Source organism: Heterodontus francisci, chromosome 10, assembly GCF_036365525.1.
Source record: "Heterodontus francisci isolate sHetFra1 chromosome 10, sHetFra1.hap1, whole genome shotgun sequence".
Classification (NCBI taxonomy): domain Eukaryota; kingdom Metazoa; phylum Chordata; class Chondrichthyes; order Heterodontiformes; family Heterodontidae; genus Heterodontus; species Heterodontus francisci.
In genome coordinates, this window is record NC_090380.1 from 68,101,391 (window position 1) to 68,127,142 (window position 25,752).

At 39.2% G+C, this 25,752-nt stretch overlaps 1 protein-coding gene across 3 annotated transcripts in view; it reads left to right on the forward strand.

Moving 5' to 3' along the window:
- kdm6a (lysine (K)-specific demethylase 6A) overlaps positions 1-25,752 on the forward strand; it is a 311,647-nt gene that overhangs the window by 262,768 nt on the left and 23,127 nt on the right. For all 3 annotated transcript variants that reach the window (XR_010975826.1, XM_068040670.1, XM_068040671.1), the window contains 7 exons: positions 3,642-3,771; positions 4,145-4,250; positions 6,978-7,183; positions 9,334-9,401; positions 9,485-9,559; positions 14,107-14,255; positions 24,483-24,597. Coding sequence is in view for 2 of the 3 variants with exons in the window: in XM_068040670.1 (XP_067896771.1) it covers positions 3,642-3,771; positions 4,145-4,250; positions 6,978-7,183; positions 9,334-9,401; positions 9,485-9,559; positions 14,107-14,255; positions 24,483-24,597 (849 nt within the window). In the remaining variant the exon portion in view is untranslated. The remainder of the gene's footprint in view (positions 1-3,641; positions 3,772-4,144; positions 4,251-6,977; positions 7,184-9,333; positions 9,402-9,484; positions 9,560-14,106; positions 14,256-24,482; positions 24,598-25,752) is intronic.

Consider the following 25,752-nt stretch of genomic DNA (forward strand, 5'->3'; position numbering starts at 1 on the left):
GTCAATAACCCTCATCTTTTGAGAAATAAAAAGGTATTCATAACCTGCTATCAAAGTGGCAGCTGCAGACAGTTTTTAAATTGGTGATTTTGTACAATGCTATTTCATTAGTGGAAATGACCACAGTAAATAAAGACTAAACACTATACAACTTCAGTAATCCTTTAGTATTTCTCAAGCAGCTAGTGATCCAGTTAACCAGTACAACTAAGACAAGAATTTGCTAATTCTCTAGTGCACTGACCAGTGTTTGTACGTAATAGCCAAATGAGAACATTCCAATTTACTCAGGAACTTGCATGTGAACCTAAATTGCCATATTGGTGCAGTCACTGATAAAATGATGGCAAGACTGGATTTGTTAAATATAAATTGCACAATGATGCATTTTTTTCTCTTTATTTGTTGCAGTTATTTCCATGCTTCAAAGTGAGTCTTTTTAAAAATATGTAATTCCAATTGAAGCACAAAATATGATTGGGTGGAGAATTTTGAGGAAGATAAATGTAACCTGACATTAAATAGATTATACGAAGAAAGAAAATGCCTGTCTTTTCACTTGATGAATTTTTAGCAAACTATTTTTTGAAAAACATTTTCTAACAAAAAGTACAACTTGAGAAGCCATTACGCATCTTCTGTAATATTCTGTTGAAATGTGGTAATCACAACTCCATCAATGAAATGGAGATCTTGCAGACACTGACTTGCAGAAATATCTTCTGCAACATTTTTGAACCAGTGTTGTCACTCAAGTCATATAAAGGAATTATTCTATTAGAACAGTTTATTGAATTTAATTTTGGTTCCTTATGGGAAATATCCTTGAAGTCATTTGGTCTGTTTAAATAAGGCTATTCAAACATGCATTTGCATTTCATCGGTTCATCCATCCATTTGTTCATATTTGCTTTATAGGGTTGGGTCCAATGACACTAACTGATATCTTCCATAAACTTTTTTTTTTAAACAGTGAAATTTACTTTACCCTAATTTGACACAGTTTCTACTTCAGATGTATCATTTGCATATTGCAGTTTTGTCAGTTTTCGAAATCAAAAGTCTGTTAACTAATTTCCATCTGGGTAATGATCTATACCTAGCTATCAGGAATTGTACTGCTGTAACTACAACTTAACCATATCTAAATGTTATAGCAGAACAATAACAGTAACAAAGGAAATGGTATCTACAGTTTAACATTTCATGTATGCTTTGTGGAAACAAATCCAACATTTAGGTCTTGAAGGCGGCAGTTGCAAATTTAAAAAATGACAGTTATTAATTAGTGCCTCTAAATTACATTTTTCAGTTTAAAACAGTTCCTTCACATTGCAAAGTTTATAGTACACTATAAGAATCTATAAGAAGCTTTACTTTCTTCACCCCCCCCCCCCCCCCCCCAACCAATAAAATATTGGATTTATCAATGGAGTGGACATTGGATGGGTTCTCATGATGTTTTCCTTCCCCCTCCAATTCAAATTAAAAATAGGAAATGCTCACCTTTGTCAGAAATCTTCAAAATACAAAAGTCTAGTGATGATTAATTTCTGAAAAGGCAAACTCTGTTCTGGACTTGATCACTCAGTCATTTGAGTTTCAAATTTAGTTCATCTGAATCAAAATATTGCTTTGATACATGGAAGCAACAGTACATGCAGAGAGACTGTATTAATTTAATATAGCATAAGGTTCTGTCTAAGCATATGTTTGATGGTTGTGCCACTACAATGCAATACAGTAAATTGAGTAACAATGTATAGATGGAAATAGGACAGACAAATTTATTTCGCTGTCTGTAATATCTTCTGTCACTGCATTTATTAAGTTCTTAATGATCAAAAGCAGTTTTGCTTTTTCTATTTTCTTAACTCATTTTGGACAGGATCATTCTCACCGCACTGCTAAATGCAAATGGATAGTCTGCTAATGCTTTCTACCTATATTGCATCAGTGCTTCTACAGACATGACCTATTACTAAAATTAGCAGACAAGGAAAATTATGGCTGTAAATTTTGCACACTTTCTTTTTGATCTATTAGTGTGAAACTCCTTTTCTGTTACCCTGTTCTGTGGAAAATTTAAAAGTTAAGCTGATTATACAGACAAGGTCAGCTGTAACATTAAGGTTCAAGGTGTATTTTTTGCCCTTCTCCTGCCTTCATCAAGTTGTCTGGTGGGCAGTATGTTCTCAGTTCTGTACCCTGAAAATAACCCTGAAAGTGCACAAGAAGTCACTATTCTCTGCTTGCAACCTCACCAGAGTGGTATGGTTAATCTGGTTTTCTTTTTAATTGTTATATGATTTCTAAGAACGCACCTGTCTGTTTTGGAAGGTCTAGGTTAGTGAGACATCCCGAAATTCTATTTTAAATGCAATATATTTCAAAGGGGTTATTAAAATATTTAGTTGACTCTGTGAAATACTTTAGGGTCATACATGTTTATTATAGGGAGGTGTTATTACATCTGCCTCTGGTTTCTGTTCAACCATAAATTGTATATTTGTTTTATTTAGCACTTGTGAAACCCCTGCTGTGGATTCCGTAAAAGGTCTTCATAAAATATGTTTGACAAATATTTTTTGTTTGGAGAGGGACAAGAGTCAGATTATGTTTGTTACAGTAATGTGGCATGCATAACGCAATGAATTTCAATGGTTTTTTTATTATGCAATGTGTTTGTAAACTGACAAAAAGCGTTGTGACTTTCCCTTTCAAAGAGATTGTTTATTCAACAAAACTTCCTGAATGAAAATTGTTGTAATTGGTTATTAACTTTTCAATGTGAGTTTATCCCAGACTGGATTTAAAAAATAAATCTGAATTTTTATGCTCATCAGGGTAAGGGATGTTTGTGCTGGGGAGTGGGAAAGTTCCATTTTATGCCCATGTGGTCACTATCAAGCGCAGGACCCTGCTGTAACAAGGTGCCCATGTCCCACCATGCACCAACATGACATTTCTCCATTTCTTATACCAGCCATCCTATGGTTTCTCTGAATGAGAGTGTCGGTTAGTGCTGGATGAGAGAGATCTGTGCTTTGCAACCGTTCCTGCTAGGAAATGAACAGAGACAGTTTGATGTCACGTTGGACCCTCACAGCTAACCGACTGAGGAGACTTTCATGCTATCAGTCTGGGAAGAGTTTATCCTGGCCCCAAAGGTTAAAGGTCATCGCAGCACCTAGTCACCCCCAAAATTCTGGATACTATGAAAATCTTAGGCCCTTGACAGATAGTTACTGTTTAACTTATGCTCTTTTTGGTTTCCTGTGAATGGCTCTTGAATGTGATTTATATCCTTAATGAAATTCGTTTAAGAATTTGTGTTTAATTGTGCACAGATTTTATTTTCTACATTATTTAAATTTCAGATATACATATGAACTAAAATGTTAAATCTTTTATTGACCGTGCAAGGTTCACTCCTGGAGTATTTGTATATGTAAGCTTGTTCGAGGTTTCTATTTATATTCTGTACTACTTGTTCTATCTGCTTAATCAATGCCAAATCACTTGGGTAAAAGTCTTATGTCGAAGATCTTTATAGGACTAAATTTCACTGCTAAAAGTGTGCACCAAATACAAATGGGGTTAATAAACGTAACGTTACAAAAATAATACATTTTTTTCAGAAATCTGGGGAGAAATGGTTTATCTAATAGTAGCATTTTACTCGATAAGTGTCCACCTCCTCGACCACTACCACCACCATACCCACCGCTGCCAAAGGACAAGCTAAACCCTCCTACACCTAGTATTTATGTAAGTAGGACACAACATACTGATTTAACTGATGAGCAGTAATATGAGATATTTTGTATTTTTGTGTTTGCTTCTAAGTGGCTACATCAAAACCATCAGATATTTGCCAACTAAAGCTACAGTTAACCCAGTTCTATACAATGCAATCAACAATTGATGTAATTACTAGATTTTGATTCAGTTTAAATACTATTTTGAAGGCTGGTTGTAGATATTTTTCTGTAGTCATTAAAGGCATTCAAAAAAAGTTGTCAAATAAAACTATTAAAATTTTCTTATAAAACCATATATAAAACAATTTTTACAAAAGTAGATACAGTTTGAGGCTTAATTTTTATTTTTAAAACCTATTGCAAAACTTTTCTTTGTGCAGTTGGAGAACAAGCGTGATGCTTTCTTTCCTCCACTTCATCAGTTCTGTACGAATCCCAACAACCCTGTTACTGTAATCCGTGGCCTTGCTGGGGCGCTGAAGCTAGGTAGGTACTGTAATCTGAATGCAAGTAACATAGTATCAAAGTTCAGTTTTAAAAATCTCTCATTCCTCACTTCAAGATTGTTTCTTCAGATATTAGTTGCCATCTGGGAAGATTTGTTTAAAGTAGTTTACTTTCAGTTTTGCCAACAACTTGAAGCCTAAAGCAACACAAAAATGTATAGGCGCAGGAGTAGGCCACTTTTACTGGAAAGCAATTTAGAATCTTTGTCTTTTTCATTTTGTCATCTAAGTAAGCTAAATACTTATGCAGGTTCTAAGTTCAGGGTGTCACTCTCTCCTAAGAGATGGGGTTTACAGTACCCTGCATGTGCTGCTATACATACTATATCACCTCAGTGAAAACTTAGTGTTCAGCAAATTATTTCATTTAGCCAAAAGTTGCTCCAGTAAGTATGAGATTGAGAAATATGCTGCCTATTGATTAAATATCCTCCACAGTCCTGCCAGCCACCAAGATCAATTGCATGACCCTCTAAAGTGAAAGAATTGTGGCAAGAGTAATGTATTTGGCAAACTTTTATTCGTATTTCCAAAAATGATCATAGAGTTTTTTTTTGTCTGAGCAAAATAATTTGCCTGTAGGAAAAGAAAGGTAGTAAGGGTGTGATTGAGTAAGAGAGCAAGAAAATTGTTACTGGTGCTGCTGTAATTCCACACACAATGCAAAGTACTTTGCAGCTAAGGTTAGTCTCCTTTAATTTCTCCCCACCTTGAGATATGGATTACTTTACTGCTGGGATCCTAATCTATCTTGCAACATAGCTCAAGCAACAGGAAGGAACCAAGTTGAAATCTAAACTTCTATCTAACCTGCTACTAATAATAGTAACAATAATGGATTTTCTTTCAATAAGTACCACTGGAAAGGGGTTAGCAAACTTTTTTGACAGGTTTGGACAAGAGAAATATTTTAGATATAAAGGAGCATCCTTCTCTCTCTAATCCAGGTCTTGTAAAACTTTTAGCCTGAATCTGTTACTGTCAGTATACAGATACATAGCAATGTGAAACTTTGATCCCTGCTCATTCAGGAGCAGATCAAACTTACTCAATGACCATATATACTGTAGTGGTTAAAGCAATGAAATCAAAGTAGCAGGTTTGAACAGTTTGCAGAGGTAAAGAAAATGGCAGAACCTTATACATTTTTAAAAAATTTTATGCCAGGTGTATAATTTTGATTATAATTTACACTCAATCAACTTCTGTACTATAACCATTGAGGTTTCACTGAATTTTTAAAAAAATTTTAAAGTGTAGAAAAAGTGTCAGTTAATTTTACGTAAAACTGGGATATGTATTCTGAATTTGTGCTACTCATGTATAAATTCAGTGCATGACATTTCTTAGAATAAAACTGCTTTGTATCCGTGACCATTAGCTGTTTCACCATATATTAAATTTTGTATTTCCTGCCGTAAACTCATATTTGTCCTGACTCTCAATTTGAGCACTTGTAGAAAAAGATCTATTTGCAAATTTCAAATTTGATCTAATCTCCCTATTCATGCATCAATAGTCATCAGTACTATCTCTTATATAGATCATACCTGATTTGTACCATTTCCATCAACCTGTTTAATTCCTGTTGCTGATTAATTCATTTGCAGTTTTTCTTCCTTTTTAATTTGTCAAGTTCTCATTTTATCTGGCTATAAATTGCTTTTTTCCCCGTAAGTACTGTTGTCCTTGACTTTTTTTCTTGCACTGAGCCTTATTAAATGTGGTCTCAGTTTCCCAGCTGTTGCCTGCTTTGTTGCATCGAACACAATGTATGAGATAACCCTGAATGAGTTGCAGAAAAACCTCTTGCTCGCCACTAGTGATTTTCCTACCCAGTTTATTAAAATATATAAATTAACCATTGATAGGAAAAGGCTTGTTTTGCACAAAGGTTATGAATCTGACTAGTGAAGATGTTAAATGCAAACCTCTAGCCCAAATGTGGGCAGACCTTTTTACAATAAATTCTGATTTGTGCATCTGGACTCTTGCTTGATGCGGGAAAGAACAGCAGGCATTTTCAGTAGGAAAAAGTGACACAAAAAAACAAATGTTCACAGTAGTAGTAAGGTTCTTTTTGGTCGCATCAGTGTTCCAGAATTAAATATGGAAAGTTGGGCCCAGTTGGTGCTCACTGCTGACCTTCCAAATTTACAAGAAGTAGTTAAAGGACTATAAATCCCCTGTTGGTTCTAGGGGGAAGTTAACATGCAGATGATTGCTCTTGCAGCCTGTTGCTGATGCTGCATTTGTTGTGCTGGCGTTTATGTTGAGTTTTAGATTAGAGATACAGCACTGAAACAGGCCCTTCGGCCCACCGAGTCTGTGCCGAACATCAACCACCCATTTATACTAATCCTACACTAATCCCATATTCCTACCAAACATCCCCACCTGTCCCTATATTTCCCTACCACCTACCTATACTAGGGGCAATTTATAATGGCCAATTTACCTATCAACCTGCAAGTCTTTTGGCTTGTGGGAGGAAACCGGAGCACCCGGAGAAAACCCACGCAGACACAGGGAGAACTTGCAAACTCCACACAGGCAGTACCCAGAATCGAACCCGGGTCCCTGGAGCTGTGAGGCTGCGGTGCTAACCACTGCGCCACTGTGCCGCCCTTTTGGGGGAAGGAATTTTGAAAGTTGCAATCAAAGGTTATTTGTGCACGTCAATTTTAATAATTTCTTTCTGTTGCAGACCTAGGCCTTTTTTCCACCAAGACTTTGGTAGAAGCAAATAATGAACATTTAGTTGAGGTGAGGACACAACTATTACAGCCAGCAGATGAAAACTGGGACTCCACTGGAACCAAGAAGATCTGGCGCTGTGAGAGCAGTAGATCACACACCACAATTGCCAAATATGCACAATACCAGGCCTCATCATTCCAGGAATCATTGCGGGTTAGTCTTCCACTGTCCTCAGACTAAATGTACCCTATAACATAGTAAAAGCGTATTTTCATATCTGCTAGATTTTGCTTCTGTAATTTTGTTTTAAAATATTTGATTAGAAATGTAGAAAAGAACATTGGTACTTTTTCCATTCCCTCCATATCCATTACAAGCTTAGCTCCTCCATCTGTTAACAGGCCTAACCCTACTTTGTTCATAATAAAAACAAGGAATGCTGGAATCACTCAGCAGGTCTGGCAGCATCTGTGGAAAGAGAAGCAGAGTTAACGTTTCGGGTCAGTGACCCTTCTTCGGAACTAGCAAATATTAGAAATGTCAAAGGTTATAAGCAAGTGAGCTGGGGGTGGGGCAAGAGATAACAAAGGAGAAGGTGTAGATTGTACAAGGCCACATAGCTGACCAAGAGGTCATGGAGCAAAGGCAAACAATATCTTAATGGTGTGTTGAAAGACAAAGCATTAGTACAGATAGGGTGTTAACGAGCTGAGGATTGAATAGCAGCAAGTACAAACATGAAAAAAACCAGTGGGTAAGCAAACTGAATAAACTACAATGAAATGAAATTAACACAAGGAAAAAAATTGTAAAAAATGTAAAAAAGAAAAAATAACTAAATAAAAGTAAAATGGGGGGCCCGTCATGCTCTGAAATTTATTGAACTCAATGTTCAGTCCGGCAGGCTGTAGTGTGCCTAATCGGAAAATGAGATGCTGTTCCTCGAGCTTGTGTTTGTTCATCCTCTCATTACTCCAATGTGCCTATTGGAATCCTTTCTAGATTTATCATTGTACTCCTGCTGCAAGTACCATGCAAACAAAATGTACAATGGTTTCATGAAATAATGCGGTTTGAGAATTAAATTAAATCTTTTTGATTCCCTTTGTTTTTTTATCCACTTCAGCTTGATCCAATGACTTCAGTGATTACTGTTACATAGTAGGCACAGTACAATACAAACATAAAGTTTTTAAAAAATCATTCATGGGATGTGGGCGTCGCTGGCTAGGACAGCATTTATTGCCCATGCCTAATTGCCCTTGAGAAGGTGGTGGTGGTGAGCCGCCTTCTTGAACCGCTACAGTCCACGTGGGGTAGGTACACCCACAATGCTGTTGGGAAGGGAGTTTCGGGATTTTGACCCAGCAACAGTGAAGGACCAGCGATATAGTTCCAAGTCAGGATGGTGTGTGGCTTGGAGGGGAACTTGCAGGTGGTGGTGTTCCCATGCAACTGCTGCCCTTGTCCTTCTAGGTGGTAGAGGTCGGGGCTTTGGAAGATGCTGTCTAAGGAGCATTGGTGCATTGCTGAAGTGCATCTTGTAGATGGTACACACTGCTGCCACTGTGCGTCAGTGGTGGTGAAGAGAGTGAATGGCACCCCATCCACAAACAATCAAATGGGCTGCTTTGTCCTGGATGATGTCGAGCTTGTTGAGTGTTGTTGGAGCTGCACCCACCCAGGCAAGTGGAGAGTATTCCATCACACTCCTGACTTGTGCCTTGTACATGGTGGACAGGCTTTGGGGAGTCAGGAGGTGAGTTATTCGCAGCAGGATTCCTAGCCTCTGACTTGCTCTTGTAGCTACGGTATTTATATGGCTACTCCAGTTCAGTTTCTGGTCAGTGGTAACCCCAGGTTGATAATGGGGGATTCAGCAATCATAATGCCAGTGAATGTCATGGGGAGATAGTTAGACTCTGTCTTGTTTGAGATAGTCATTGCCTGGCACTTGTGTGGCGCGAATGTCACTTATCAGCCCAAGCATGGATGTTGTCCAGGTCTTGGCTGCATTTCTACACGGACTGCTTCAGTATCTGAGGAGTCGCAAATGGTGCTGAACATTGTGCAATCATCAGTGAACATCCCCACTTCTGACTTTATGATTGAAGGAAGGTTATTGATGAAGCTTTTGAAGATGGTTGGGCCTAAAACACAATGAAATATAATGCCATAAATGCTAGTGTTGATCTGTTTGCTGGAAAATTTATTTGAACAATTCTGAAGTAGCTGCCCAAATATTAATTTTCTAATTATACAGGGGGGGAGGGAAGTGAAGGGTGGTGCAAGGGGATTAAAATAGGCAATTCAAGTCTATAAAGATCAACTTGTTGACTTAAAATAAGTTTCTTTGCTTGCAGGAGGAAAATGAGAAAAAGAGTAGTCACCACAAAGACCAATCAGATAGTGAATCCACATCCTCTGATAAGTAAGTTTTGCCACTCAAGAGAGCACATGTTTAACAAATAAATATTTTTGAAAACCTTTACAACGATCTTTTTTCTTTAACAGCGGTACCAAAAAGAGGAGAGGTCCATTTAAAACCATCAAATTTGGGACCAACATTGATTTATCAGATGAGAAAAAGTAAGTCTTTGCATTTATTTTTTGTGTGAGATCTTCAAAAACTGTTGTGACATTTGATGCTTTGTGATTTTAATAAAGGTTATAATTAATGTAAAACACAATGTGTGATAGTGCAAGCTCTTACAAAAGGATCACCACTGTGAATGCATCTGTGTTTGTGAAGTGATTCAAAGCCTATTTTATCAGACGGAGAAGTAGCAGTAAAGAGTCAGGAAAATAACTTTGAAACGGGGGGTATGATTAGTGGAATAAACTGCGTAAAGAAAAACATCTTTCATTGAAGCAAATTAATGCCCATAATAATCAGCTTCAGATACAGTGGCACAAGTTGAGCTTGTTTTAACCATCTGGCTACTGAGGCATTAAACGACTGCCAAAATTACACTTTTCCCAATATTTTTAACTTCGTATTCAGTCTTGAGAAGCAGTGTGGATTAGATGAAGTCTTGGTTAAAGCAAAGTCTTGCGAAACAAAGAGTCACTGAATAGAGTAAGTGGCAGCTAAATCCTTAAGTTTTGTTTTCCATGTTTTCTTCTCGTTAAATTATTAGTGAAATCATGTGATCTTGCAGATCTTTGAATACTCTGCTTAGCTCATCAGCTAAAAAGAAAATTAATTTTATTGTTCCATTTCCCTGTCCTATAATTTCAAGAAAGTGAGATATGTCTGATAATATATATGATATGACAGCCAGTTATTGGATAAATGAATACTGGGTATAGTAATTGTTTCCCAGAGTTGTTACCAGAAGTAGCTTGTGCCAGACAATGAAAAATTTGTACTACTTCAGCATTTTGGACTTGGATGTCAATGTAGTGATCTAACACTGTGGCCAGAAGATGGATCCACTGTAACTAGAAAATAGATCCTCCTTTTTCTCTTCTGGGTTTCCTGTCCCCTATCTCTTCTGGACTTTTTATTTCAACTTTAGTACTACAGTTTTCCTTATCAGGTGCATTGGTGCAACATTTTCCTGCACAAGACCTCTAGTCTGGCCACATCATATGTTGCTTGTCAGAAGTAATTGGAAATGAGGCACTCTGACAAAATCTATCAAATACTCCTGTATGATTAACTCATTTTGTGTAAATCTCTGTTCCAAAGTGATCTCAAGCCAGTTGTTTCCAATAAATATAGCAGATATAGTCTAGTTAATAAGTCTTAAGGTGAACTGGAATTTGGCAGTGGCATCTGGTTCCACTGGTCTCCCACCCTTTTATCTATGGTTCTGAAATGCACTGGAAGGAGGATCTGTCCTTCTCCATGTGAACTTGATCATAAGAGGCAGGACTGGAACAATGACATCATCTGCCACAAAGTTTGACTCGCCGTGCTCCCAACACATCAAATGCTGCACGATGCAGGTGTATTTCATAGAATAGAATAGAATGGCTATAGTACAAGAAGGAAGCAGTTCAGCTCTTCAGGACCATGCCAGCTCTCTGCAGGAGCAACTCAACTAGTCCCACTCTCCGACCATTCCCCAGAGTCCTGCAAATTTTGGATAATTATCCAGTTCCCTTTTGAAACCCACGATTGAATCTGCCTCCACCACAGACTCAGGCAGTGCATTCCAGATCCAAACCACTTGCTGTGTTTTCAAATAATAATGTTTTTCCTCATGTTGCCTTTGGTTCTTTTGCCATTCACCTTAAATTGATGTCCTCTGGTTCTCGACCCTTCTGTCAATGGGAATAGTTTCTCCCTATCTACTTTGTCCAGATCCCTTGTAATTTTAAACACCTCTATCACCCTCATTTAAATCTTCTCTTTGTGGAGAACAGCCACAGCTTCTCCAATCTGTCCACATAACTGAAATTCCTCATCCCTGGAACCATTCTCGTAAATCCTTTCTGTGCCAGAATCAGATCCTGAAGGAAATGGAACACAAAAAAGCTGCACATGCCAGTTTCCTAAAGGCACCTTTATATTTTAAACGACTTTTGAATTTCTTAAGTCCTTTGGCCAGAACAGTTTGCACATCAGCTCTCCACATCAAAAGAATGGTACAGTGCTGTTAGGAAATTCCTGTCTCCTCCCCCTTTTCTTCTCTCCTCTCCTCTTTTCCCACCCCCCCCCCCCACCCCACTCACATGTCTAATCATCGAAAGTGCACTATTATAGTTTCAAGTTGTGGTTACACAGAGTGCGTAATTTGATATTGATCCAATGTTGATCTGCAAGCTGCCATCACCCACTTTTAAGGTCTCTTGCTGTTCGCTTCTTTCTGCCTCTTCAAGTCTTTCTCTTAAATTAGCTGCGCTCACAATTGTTAACTCCTCTCCTTTGGTCATAAGGGTGAGAGGCATCATCCAATATTTAGAATTACCAGGGATAGAATACTTGTTGGCATTGGGATAAAAGAACTGCTCCTCACATAATTTAATGTACACTAAAAACATGGCAAGGTGATTATCTAATACAAGTGGAATCTAATCAATTCTTCCTTTTGATATATTTTAAATAATTTACTAATTTGTCAATATTTCTGGAGGATACCTTTTTCTAGTTTATTTCCTTGAGGCTGTGTAGTGCTGTTGCTACTCCTCCTGTGGTAAGGCATTTAAAACTGTAATGTTATGCTTGAAATTTGAATTGCAGCGAATAGGATGATTAAACTATCTTTATCGTACTTGGTGCTGTCTGAGTGTTAATGCTGCAGTATTTTATGGCAGTTGCAAAGTAAATTTGAATGGTAACGGTTAAAGGAAATGAAAGTTTTAGGAAAATAAGTCCAAAGAGCTCAATACAGAGATGACCAGTTCAAAAACAAGCTGTGACAGGTTTTTCCCTTTTAAGAAAAAGCCCAGTTGGTTTTGCCATTTTTTGGATGGAACATTAAACTGAGGCCAATATGTATCCTTCAACCAACATCGCTATTTATAAATAAAAAAACAGATTAACTAGTTATATTCACATTGCTGTTTATGGGACCTTGCTGTGTGCTTTGGAACGTCCTGTGTCGTGAAAGTATTTTTCACCCTTATCTGATTGCGCAGGAGGTAAATGCACTGCATAAATCATGCTGAATGATTCGGAGCATAGAGGCTTCATGTTGTTATTTGATCTGTTCTGAGTTATTGAATCTCAATCAAGACAGTGGTACCATTGATACATTTGACCTCAACATCCCTTTGCTGCAAGGGGGGCATAAGGGTTTCAATTCTTGATAGCCATCCAGTAGTTTGTACCAACTTCAGTTATACAGGGCATTGGTGAGACCACATCTGGAGTACTGTGCACAGTATTGGTCTCTTTATTTAAGGAAGGAAATAAATACGTTGGAAGCAGTTCAGTGAAGGTTTACTAGACTTAATACCCGGATGGGCGGGTTGTCTTATGAGGGAAGGTTGGACAGGCTAGGCTTGTGTCCATTGGAGTTTAGAAGAGTAAGAGGCAACTTGATTGAAACATACAAGGTCCTGAGGGGTCTTGACAGGGTGGATGTGGAAAGGATGTTTCCTCTTGTGAGAGAATCTAGTACTAGGGGTCACCCATTTAAGACAGCGATGAGGAGAAATATTTTCCCTGAGGGTCGTGAGTCTTTGGATCTCTTCCTCAAAAGGCGGTGGAAGCAGAGTCTTTGAATATTTTGAAGGCAGAGGTAGATAGATTCTTGATAAGCAAGGGGGTGAAAGGTTATTGGGGGTAGGCGGGAATGTGAAGTTGAGGTTACAATCAGATCAGCCATGATCTTATTGAATGGCAGAGCAGGCTCAAGGGGCTGAGTGGCCTACTCCTGCTTCTAATTCGTATGTTTGTATATAATAGAATGAGCCAAATGGCTCCCTTCTGTGCTGTAGGGGTGTCCATTTAAGGTCAGTGTAGGTTACCATTTGACAGTGATGCTGTTTGGTAATATCGCCTTGTGACATTCACTGTCTAGGCTTTCACATGATATTGTCCAGTGAGGTATTTGGAACAAAAACAAGAAATGCTGGAATCACTCAGCAGGTCTGGCAGCATCTGTGGAAAGAGAAGCAGAGTTAACGTTTCGGGTCAGTGACCCTTCTTCGGAACTGACAAATATTAGAAAAGTCACAGATTATAAACAAGTGAGGTGGGGGTGGGGCAAGAGATAACAAAGGAGAAGGTGCAGATTGGACCAGGCCACATAGCTGACCAAAAGGTCACGGAGAAAAGGCAAACAATATGTTAATGGTGTGTTGAAAGACAAAGCATTAGTACAGATTAGGTGTGAATACACTGAATATTGAACAGCAGCAAGTGCAAACCTGAAGAAAAGCAACCTGAAAAAAACAGTGGGTAAGCAAACTGAACAAACTATTTGGAAGTATTTGGAGGTATTTGGAAGGCTGTTGATGTCCATGGAATCATATTCCTGTATGAAACGTTGCCTTAAGTGGGTAAGAAATGGAGAGCACTTCAGCAGATGCTGTTGAGAAAGTGATGGCAAAGAACTTGAGTATTCAAATGTGTTTTTGGACAACCAGAGTGTCTCTAACTGCACAGATGATTTTGAAACCATTGGCGATGTATGTGTATTCTTGAACATTTCACAAATATTTGCTGCTTGTTGCTTCAGGTGGAAATCGCAGCTCCATGAACTAACAAAATTGCCTGCTTTTGTGCGTGTGGTATCGGCAGGAAACCTGTTGAGCCATGTCGGGCACACCATTCTTGGAATGAACACAGTCCAGCTATACATGAAAGTTCCAGGAAGCAGAACTCCAGGTTAGTGGCATAATGTTTAACAAGTGGAATTATGTGATTGATAAAAGTGGAAAAATAAATGATGAAATAAAAAACCTTTTTTGGTTATGTTCTGGACTACAGTTGAACTGTAATTTTGTTTTGGTAATGTGCATTCTTATGTTCATTGGTTCTTAGACACCAACTGCAGTTGGAATGTATTAAGGGAGTAATTCACCTGTGGGTGAGTGAGATTGAATGACAAATGAATGCCACCAGATAGAAGTGAGTTGTGTGTCTCACTCATGACTGTCTGTACTTGACTACTTTTCATGCTGTGGTTGCTGCCACTACAGTATGAAATATTTAACATAACTTTAGTTTTATCTGGGCAGTTAGAGGATAGAGGTTTAATATCTCCCTCTCTTCTATGATACTGTTCACCTGTTTCAAGAGAATGTTGTGAGCCATCTTGAATATAGTACTATTGGAGATTAAAATTTGAAAATCTGAAGAAAAGCAAATAAGTGATGAGATTCGATTTCTTTAGAAATCAATGCCTTGGCTATGTATGAGGGGGCTGTCAGTGAATGCCCCTCCACTTTTTTGTGGAAATGTTCAGTGATCCAAGCAAGTAAATTTTGGAATAATCGGATCCAGTTGCAGAGGTTCGAAAGATAAGGGGCGTATTTTAAGTCAGGTTATTAAGTGGTTTACCTTAAGGCAAGAAAATAACATGTTTCAGTTCATTTATTTTGAAAGTACAGGAGAATTCTGATGCAACCTGGACAAAAAGCTTTTGCATAATTTGAGAGGAAAAATTCAAGATGATAAAATTACTGTTTATAATTTAAATATTGCATGTGGAGGACTTCCTAGTGCATGAAGACCACAAGCTTAACTATCAAAATTATAATGTCGAACGGACTTCTGTTTGTGTTGACATCCTCTTCAGAATGTTCATGAAGTGCCTTTCCATGGTATGGTCTTTTGGAATGCCTTCATGTTAGCTGCTTTTTAGGCTTTATCTGAGCTCAGCTCAAATCTGGCATGTTTGAAATTAACCTGCAGAAGTTGACACTCATCGTCAGTAAAGTTTGGAACTAGCGCAAGTGTGAAATGCTAGTTTTGACAAACTTAGCTTTTGAGAAGAATCACTCATTTAACTGTGGGGCTTAATATTCTCAGCAGGAAATGATGCAAACTCATTGCTGTTTGTGGATCCGTCACGATGCTAGATGTGGCTCTGTGCATTTGTTAAACATAATTACAAAGTGATTAAGTGGTCCAGGAAACACAAGTGCAAAGGGTGTTTCAGTTATGTGTACTGGAGCAATATAACCAGAAGATCTAATGAGAATGCAGCTGACCATTTGAATTGCTAAACCTTTTTGCATAGGTAAGAAGTATATGATTATGGTGGGATATGACATTGTAGCTATTATGAAAATGTGGCTCAGTATCATAATACTTGGAACTTAATATTCTTAGTTAAAACATTTTTGGAAGAGGATTAAAAAAAAAATAAGAAATTTGAGTTGGCCATATAGTCCCTGTAGCCTACCTTGCCATTTAATAAGATCATGGCTGATTTTTGGCCTCAATTCCATTTTCCCACCCGATCCCCATATCCTTTGATTCCCTTCGAGTCCAAAAACCTATGGATCTCAGCCTTTAATATACTCAATCACTGAGCATCCACAGCCCTCTGGGGTAGGGAATTTTAAAGAATAACAACACTGAGTGAAATTGTTTTTCCTTATCTCTAAATGGCCTACCCCTTATCCTAAGACAATGTCTCCTAAATTTAGATTCTCCAGAGGAAATAGCCTCTCAGCATCAACCCAATCAAGCCCTCTCAGAATCTTGCATGTTTCAATGAGATCATCTCTCATTCATCTAAACTGCACAGAGAATATGCCCATTCTACTCCATCTCTCCTCTTGGTGTCTCATTGTGGGAATCAATTTAGTGAACCTTTGTTGACCACCACCACCCCCCCACCCCCCAAGGCAAGTATATCCTTCCTTAGACCAGAACTGGACCAGTACTCCGGCTGTGGTCTCACTAAAGCCCTGTGCAATTGCAGCAAGACTTGGAAGCATCTGTGCTTCTGAAGAAAGGTCATCAACCTGAAGCATTAACTGTTTCTCTGTCCACTGATGCTGCTAGACCTGCTGAATAATCCCAACATTTTCTGTTTTTTTCAGATTTCCAGCATCTGCAGTACTTTTTCTTTTGTGCAGCAAGACTTTCCTACTCTTGTACTGCAAACACCTTGCAATAATGGCCAACATACTATTTGCCTTCCTAATTGCTTACTGTACCTGCATGTTAACTTTGTGTTTCAAGTACAAGAACAGCAAATTCTCTCTCAATAACATTTAATAGTTTCTCGCCATTTTAAAAAAGTCCTTTTTTCTATTCTTCGGTGCCTATCATAAGGTTTAGATTAGGAATGGAGAGCAGCAAGGAACAATCTAAAGTAGAACTTCTAAACTGGAAGAGGGATAACTTCAGTGGAATGAGAAAAGATCTAGCCAGGGTAAAAAGACTGATGGGAAAAACTGTAATGAAAAGTGCGTGATGTTTCAGGTACCGGCTAGGTACATTCCAACAAGGACAAAAGGTAGAGGAGCCAGAGCTCCCTGGATGATAAGGAAGATGAAAAATACGATGAAACAAAAAAGGGTGTATGATGCATGTAAATTCTTCAAATGAGGACCAGGCCAAATGCAATAAGTTGAGAGGGCAAGTGAAGAGAGAAATAAGACTCGCAAAGAGAGAATATGAGGAAAATGAATGGCAGTCAACATAAAAGGGAACACAAAAATCATCTACCGGCATGTAAATAGTGAGCAATTTAGTAAGAGGCCTATTAGGGACAAAGAGGGTGATATATGCTTAGAGGCAAAGGGCAACGCTAAAATACTTGATGAGTACTTGTATGGCTTTTCATAACCTTCCAAACTTTTAACTATGGGGGAGATGTCAAAGGATTGGAGAATAGCAAATGTGGCATGCTTATTCAAGAAAGGGTGTAAGGACATTCCTAGTAACTACAGGCAGTTTAACATCAGTGGTGGGTAAGGTTTTAGAAACAATCATCGGGAAAAAATCAACAGGCACTTGGAGAGGTTTAAGTGAATGAAGGAGAGCCAGTGCGGATTTGTAAAAAGCAGATCGTACTTGACTAATTGAATTTTTTAATAAAGTAACAGAGAAGGTTGATGAAGGGACAGCATTGGGTGCTGTCTGTATGGATTTTAAGGAAGTGTTTGACAAAGTACCACGTAGAAGGCTGGCTCATGGAATAGGAGGGTCAGTATCAGTTTGGATTAATAATTGGCTTCAGGACAGCAAACAGTTGTGTTAAATGGTTGTTGTTCAGACTGGAGGATGGTAGACAGCCACCTCTTAGAATCCTAGGATACAGGTCATGACGTCCAGCTGATTTGTCCAGTGGCATTGTATTTCTCCAGTATTTTTTTTTTTGCTAATACTAAGTACTTTTAAGTTCTTCATTCTCATTAGACCCTTGGTTCCCTACTATTTCTGGTATGTTCTTTGTGTCTTTTACTGTGGAGATAGACAGAAAGTATTTGTTTTAATGTCTCTGCCATTTCCTTGTTTGCTGTTTATAATTTCTCCTGTCCCTGTCTTTAAAGGACACACGTTTACTTCTACTTTCTGCCTTTTTACATATTTGTAGAAGCTCTTAATCTGTTTTTCTATCTCTTACTACTTTACTCTCATTCTATTTCCCCCTCTATCAATTTTTTGGTCATTCTTTGCTGGCTTCTGAAACTGTCCCAATCCTCAAGCTCACTACTCCTTTTGATGTGCTGGCAGTGTTACTAAAAGATTCTATCACAGCACTGGAATAAAGATCTGGATCTGCATGCAGTACAGAGGGATATACAGGAACAATATGGCAGTAATACTGGGTGATTTTAACTATGCTGAGATAGACTAGAATAAAGGTGGTAATGTTGAAGTGGGGAATGATTTTTTTTTTAGAGTGCTTCCAGGGCTATTTTCTATTTCTAGTCCAATAAGGAAAGCATTGCTTTTAGTCCTGGGAAATTAAACTAGGAAAATTACTGGCATGAGAGGAAGCAAATAAAAACTACAACATTGACCTCAGCTGTGTAAGATTGGAAAAAGTCACATTTCAGATAAAAAAGGGGGGATTTGGTCCAGGTTAACTAAGCAGAAAAGTTATCAAACCGGTTGACTGATGAATAGGAAAATATACTTTTAAAAAGCTAGCGTATAACAGGAATAGTAAAGCTTATAAAAACGCGTACAAAGAAAATTAATAGAGAAAGCGCATAGGGCCATTCAGGAATGAAAGAGGGTATCTAATTATGTAGAATGAAGGTATGTTATCAGATTTTCCAACTGATGATAGAAATAAGAATATAGAAATGAGCATAGCTGCCTAGCTCCTAAACCAAGGTTGGACAAACTTTCAGGCCTGGGGGCCACATTTGGGTATGGAAATTGTATGGCAGACCATAAATGCTTAAAGAAACAAACAATTCATATTCAAACATGGACAAAACAATTTTGTTTTAAAATCAACACTGTGTTAAAATAATACTGTTGAACAATGCACTTAGAAAATTGCATCAATGAGTTGTTTGTTGATTTTATCACAACTATCTTGCTCCTGTGGGACATTTTATTACATCTAAAACTTTTCAGTGTACTGCACTACTTAAAAGTTTGGTAGTTTTCCTATTTATTGATGACGACTTTAAGTTTAAATCTGTCATTAGCTTTGTTGAATCATCAATAATTCTACATTCCAGGAGCTATCGTCACAAAAAAAACTTCCCGCCTCCAAGAGCCCTGCTCCACATCACAAATATTCTTAACACTTATAAGCACAACTGTTCAAAGAAAACTAAAACAAAAATTGTAGTTTTTAAATGCTCAAAATTATCTTTCTAAGGCTTGCTGGCAGCAGCACATGGGAGATTGCTGATGACTCCCGGGCAATCTGACAGTGTTGGCAACTCAACTCCAAAAGTTGGCAGCCGTTTCCTGAAAACAAAAAGGACACAAACAGCGACTGCTCCTGAAAATAAACTAAACCACAGAAACAAGAATAATGATTTTTAGCAGACAGAATAATGTGAGTGTGGGAAATCTCCCAACAGACGACTTTTTGTTTAACAGCAGCACTTACATCTTTCTACTCTCATCCGCACTGGTGTTTCCTGCCCAAAACCATTTCACTCTCCATCATTCTCAGCATTTAATTTAGGAATTTTCTCAAAATAAAAATTTTTTCCTCTGGGAGTATCCGAGCTGCTGTCGTCCTGAAAATCCCAATGGCCATTCGTAGCCCAGCCACGGGTTAAGGCCTGGCAGCGCAGGGGCCACTGGGAGTTGTAGTTCGCAATGTCTGGCTCCCCATTGAGAGAAGTGAACGTGATGGATTACAACTCCTGAGGTGCAACGCAATGCAGCTTGAGGACTGGATGAATGGCTCCCACATGCCCTAGTGTGCCCACCTTGCCCTAAACTCTGGAATTCTCTCCCTAAACTTCTCTGCCTCTTGCTCTCTTTCCTTCTTTAAGACCTTCCTTAAAACCTATCTCTTTGACCAAACATTTGGTCATTTTTCCTAATATCTCCTTATGTTGGTCGGTGTCATATTTTGTTAATGTCCCTGTGAAATGCCTTGATACAATCTACCTTGTTAAGTTGTACTTGTATATTGTTATAGCTGTAGTAGAGGATTGAGGACAGTTGTTCGAGATAAGTCACTGCCACCTGATGGTTTTCAGCCTAGGTTGTTAAAATAAGTTCAAAAGGAGGTATCATAGACTCTGGTCACACACTTTAGTATTCCTTAAAATACAAATTGTGCTAAGGGACTGGAGAGTTGCCAATGCAATACACTTATTCAAGAAGGAGAGGAGGATAAATCGAGTACCTATAAATAGACCAGCTAATCTAAAATCAGTTATGGCAAAACTCTTAGAATATGTAATCTGAAATGACATTAGTAAGCATTTAAAAATGTAAGGGCTAATAAAGAAAGAAAGACTTGCATTATATCATGCTTTTCATGATCACCAGACATCTCAAAATGCTTTGTAGCCAGTGAAGTACTTTTGAAGTGTAGTGCGGAGTTTGCACGTTCTCCCTGTGACTGCGTGGGTTTTCGCTGGGTACTCCGGTTTCCTCCCACAGCCAAAGACTTGCAGGTTGATGGGTAAATTGGCCATTATAAATTGCCCCTAGTATAGGTCGGTGGTAGGGGAATATAGGGAAGGTGGGGATGTGGTAGGAATATAGGATTAGTATAAATGGGTGGTTGATGGTCAGCACAGACCAGGCCGAAGGGCCTGTTTCATTGCTGTATCTCTGAATAAAAATAAATAAAAATAAAAAAACATTCCGGCAGTAGTACTGAAGACCTGTGTTCCAGAACTGGCTGCAGCACAAGCCAAGCTGTCTCAGTGTAGCTTCAATACTGGCATCTACCTGACAATGTGGAAAATTGCCCAGGTTTGTTCTGTACACACAGCAGAACAAACCCAACGCAGCCAATTATCACCCCATCAGTCTACTCTCAATCATCAGCAAAGTGATGGAAGGGTCATCAACAGTGCTATCAAGTGGCACTTACTCAGCAATGACCTGCTCGTTGGCGCTCAGTTTGGGTTTCCCCCAGGTTATTAAGCTCCTAACCCCCTTGGTTCAAACATGGACAAAAGAACTGAACTCGAGCGGTGAGGTGAGAGGTTTTTTTAATTCATTCTTGGAAAGTGGGCTAAGCCAGCATTTATTGCCCATCCCTAATTGCCCTTGAGAAGGTGGCTTGACATCAAGGCTGCATTTGACTGAGTCTGGCATCAAGGAGCTCAAGCAAAACTGCCATTAATGGGAATCAGAGGTAAAACTCTCCACTGGTTGGAGTCATATCGAGCACAAAGGAAGATGGTTGTGGTTGTTGGAGGTCAATCATCTCAGTTCCAGGACATCACTGCAGGAGTTCCTCAGTGTAGTGTCGTAGGCCCAACCATCTTCAGCTGCTTCATCAATGACCTTCCCTCCATTATAAGCTCAGAGTTAGCGATGATGATTGCACAATGTTCAGTACCATTCGTAACTCCTCAGACACTGAGGCTGTTCATGTCCATATTCAGCAAGACCTGGACAACATTCAGGTTTGGGCTGATAAATGGCAAGTTACATTTGCGCCACACCAGTGCCAGGCAATGACCATCTCCAACAAGAGAGAATCTAACCATCTCCCCATGACATTCAATGGCATTATCATCGCTGAATCCCCCACTATCAACATCCTGGGGGCTACCATTGACCAGAAACTGAACTGGACCAGCCATACAAGTACTGTGGCTAAAGAGCAGTTCAGAGGCTGGAAATTCTGTGGCGAGTAACTTCCCCCCCCCCCCCCACCCCCCGACTCCCCAATGCCTGTCCGCCATCTACAAGGCACATGTCCAGGAGTGTGATGTAATATGTCCACTTGCCTGGATGAATGCAGTTCCAATAACACTCAAAAGGCTGGACACCATCCAGGACAAAGCAGCCTGCTTGTCTGGCACCCCGTCAACCACCTTCAACATTCAATCCCTTCACTACTGATTCACAGTGGCAGTAGTGTGTACCAGCTACAAGATGCACTGCAGCAATACAGCACCTTCCAAACCTGCGACCTCTAGCACCTAGAAGGACAAGAGCAGCAGATGCATGGGAACACCACCACCTGCAAGTTCCCCTCCAAGCCACACACCATCCTAATTTGGAATTATATCACCGTTCCTTCACCGTCGCTGGGTCAAAATCCTGAAACCATCTCCCTAACCGCACTGTTCGTGTACCTACACCACATGGACTGCAGAGGTTCAAGAAGGCAGCTCACCACCACCTCGAGGACAATTGGGATGGGCAATTAATACTGGCCTGGCCAGTGACACCCACATCCCGTGAAAGAATAAAAAAAATTAAATGAGTACCACTGAAGAACAGCGATGGATAAGCAAAGGAAAAATGCCCCTAAACCTGCTGTTAAAGGAATGAAAAATGTACTAATCAGTGAGTGTGGGCTATAGAGGATTTCTAGCACACCCTTTGTTGACTGCATTGTATACATATGGAGTTATCAGAAAAGTAGAGACAAATAATTTCAAGTGTAGCAGAAAAACATCAAGTTAGTAGTAAAAAGATAGCCAGCGCTATTTTATGCTGCTTTTCTTTTGATGGAGCACAGAAGAGTGGTACTGAAGTGGAGATCTATGGCTTCTAATCACCTTTTCCCCTTGCCTTTTACAGTGTGTTGGTAGTCCCTATTAAGCCTCTTGGAAGCCCAGTAGGATGGAGACTAATATTTTGCTCCGTGCCCAGAATTGGCTTTTGGAGCCCAACGGAGGTCAGGTCCTGGGCAATGATGATGTACAGAGCTTACCTCCTATACAGTAATTGCAGTGCAGGCAGTGGCAAAAGTATTGAATTTTGCAATGATAAATTATCAAAATATACATAATACTATGCAGCTTATTGGGAGTTAATTTGGCAAAATATTGCACAAAAGCCTAATTGGAAACTTAGTATGGAATTGTGGTTCATCGAAAAATGGTGTTTTTGGGGGGGGGGGGGGGGGAAACTGGATAAATGGCAGATTGCAAACTAGTCTGTGGGTTTGGAAAATTAACATCACTTGAGTTTAACATTCATTATAATCTGAAGTTTTTGCTTGGTATTGCTCCCCTGTAATTCACTCCCACTCATCAAAAGTTATATTTGAACTCCAGTTGTTGGAAAATTTTAAGAGCTTGGTTTGGAAAAGTATGTATAATATTTGAAATTACTAGTTAATTGAACACAAGTATGGGTTTAAAGATACTCATAACTGATACCCACCTTCAGAATAACTTAAAGGTTCGCAGTACTGAATGTTGTACTTTTTTTTTTAAGAAAGTCCAGAACATAACTCCGTACACAACAAGAAGCTGTTTAAGTGGGTTAGCAGTCAGGATATGAATGTATTGGTAGGAAACTTAATGGTCTTCGTAATGGATGAGACTGGTCTTGCAAGTTTGGAACATCAATACCCTGGGCACTGTTTAAACTTACAATAAAAAAAAAACAAGAAATATTGTGTGGATTAATTTGCCAAGAACTTAATATGCAATGAATATAATAAAAGAAACTATACACTGAAGCAGCAATGTTTCATACAAGGTTGTGTCCTGTGAAAATTCCGATGAGTAAAGTTTACAAATGATGGATGTTTCATTAAGTGAAATTCTTCCTCAAAAGTCTACTGTACCAATTGAAAATTGATATGTAATATTCAGTCCTATTGAAGCAGTTAGTAAATATGTTGCAAATCAATAAAATTACCATCACTTTACCATGGCATTACCATCACTAAATCCCCCATATCAACATCTTGGGGGTCACTATTGACCAGAAACTGAACTGGATCAGCCACACAAAGCTGTGGCTACGAGAGCAAGTCAGAGGCTGGGAATTCTGTGGCGAGTAACTCACCACCTAACTCTCAGCGCCTGTCCATCATCTACAAGGCACAAGTCAGGAGTCTGATGGAATACTCTCCACTTGCCTAGATGAATGCAGCTCCAACAACCAAGAAGCTTGACACCATCCAGGACAAAGCAGCCCGCTTGATTGGCACCTCATCCACCACCTTCAACATTTACTCCCTTCACCACCGAAGCACAGTAGCAGCAGTGTGTGCCATCTACAAGATGCACTGCAGCAACTCACCAGTGTGCCTTAGACAGCACCTTCCAAACCCACAACCTCTACCACCTAGAAGATCAAGGGCCGCAGAGGCATGGGAACACCACCACTTGCAAGTTCCCCTCCAAGCCATACACCATCCTGACTTGGAAATAAATCGCCATTCCTTCACTATCGGTGGGTCAAAGTTCTGGAACTCCCTTACAAACAGCACTCTGGGTGTACCTACACCCCAAGGATTGCAGCGGTTCAAGAAGGCAGCTTACCACCACCACATCAAGGGCAATTAGGGATAGGCAATAAATGCTGGTCTAGCCAGCAACGCCCACACCCATTGAACGAATAACAAAAAATAGTTGTATAATTTGTCAGATTGGAAGTATTTGAAATAAATTCTTTTAAAAGGCAGCTTGGAGGATAAAGGCAGCTTGGAGGATACAAAGTGTGTACATTTTCAATTTTAATTTTCAATTTTATTAAACATTACATCACAGTTTGTTTTGTTTTTGATTACAGGTCATCAAGAAAACAACAATTTCTGCTCTGTTAACATTAATATAGGTCCTGGAGATTGTGAATGGTTTGCTGTACCTGAGTCATACTGGGCAGTTATGAATGACTTCTGTGAAAAGTAAGACCATTTTGCCAGTAAGCATGGCTGTTTCAGGAGTTATAATTTAAATTATAATAGAAAAGTAATAGAAAAGCATTTGAGTAATTGCATAGTGAACATGTGGCATAAAAACTTAAATATTTTATCCTTGCCAAAGAACAATTTAAGATGCCCCTAAGATGATGTGGAAAGCACAAACAAAGAATTAGAGGGCTGAATTTTCCTTGTAGCAACATGGTGGGGATTAATCTGATCCAGCCCCTCTGACCTCATCATAGCTCCAACATCATAATTTACTCCATCACATAGACCATCTATTTCCATCTCCCTGGCATCATCCTTCTCCATCTTTGGCTTCTCACATCTGCTGCTCAAGCCCTCAGTCCTGATTTTGTTACCTCCAGACTTGACTATTTCAATATTCTCCTGGCTAACTTCCCATCATCTATCATCCATAAACATGAAATAGAAACAGCAAATGCTGGCAATACTCAGCAGGTAAGGCAGCATCTATGGAGAGAAAAGCCAAGTTAAGTATTTCCAGAATTTTCTGTTTTTGTTTCAGATTTCCAGGATCCGCAGTATTTTGCTTTCGTCTCCATAAGATTGAACTCATCCAGAACTCTCCAGTCTATATTCTAACCCGTACCAGGTCCCGTTTACCCATCGTCCCTGTGCTCTTTGACTTGCATTGACTCCCACTTCAACAGCATCTCAACTTTAAAATTCTCATCTTGTATTCAAATTCCTTCAAGACTTCACCCCCTTATCTTTACAACCTCAGCCAGGTCTAAAACCTTCCAAGATCTCCGCGTTCCTCCAGCTCTGGCCTTTTGTGCATCCATCATCCACTTGATCCACCGTTGGTGGCCGTGCCTTCAGCCGTCTAGGCCCTAAGCTCCAGGGTTCCTTATCTAAACCTTTCTACTCTCCTCCTTCAGGACCCTCCTTATAATCTATCTTTTTGACCAAGCTTTTAGAAAAGATCTGCATAAATATTTTGAATTTAGTTGACGATAGGGTAGGTGTTAACACCCTTCATCTCTGGAACCTGGATTTGTACTGATAAGTTGAAAACCTTCCAGCTCAGCTGTAGTGGTGTTTTTGTGAAGTGAGTTTAGATTTGGTTCCGCTGCCCACCACACAGGAATGCCAACATGTTGGCAGTTTTAC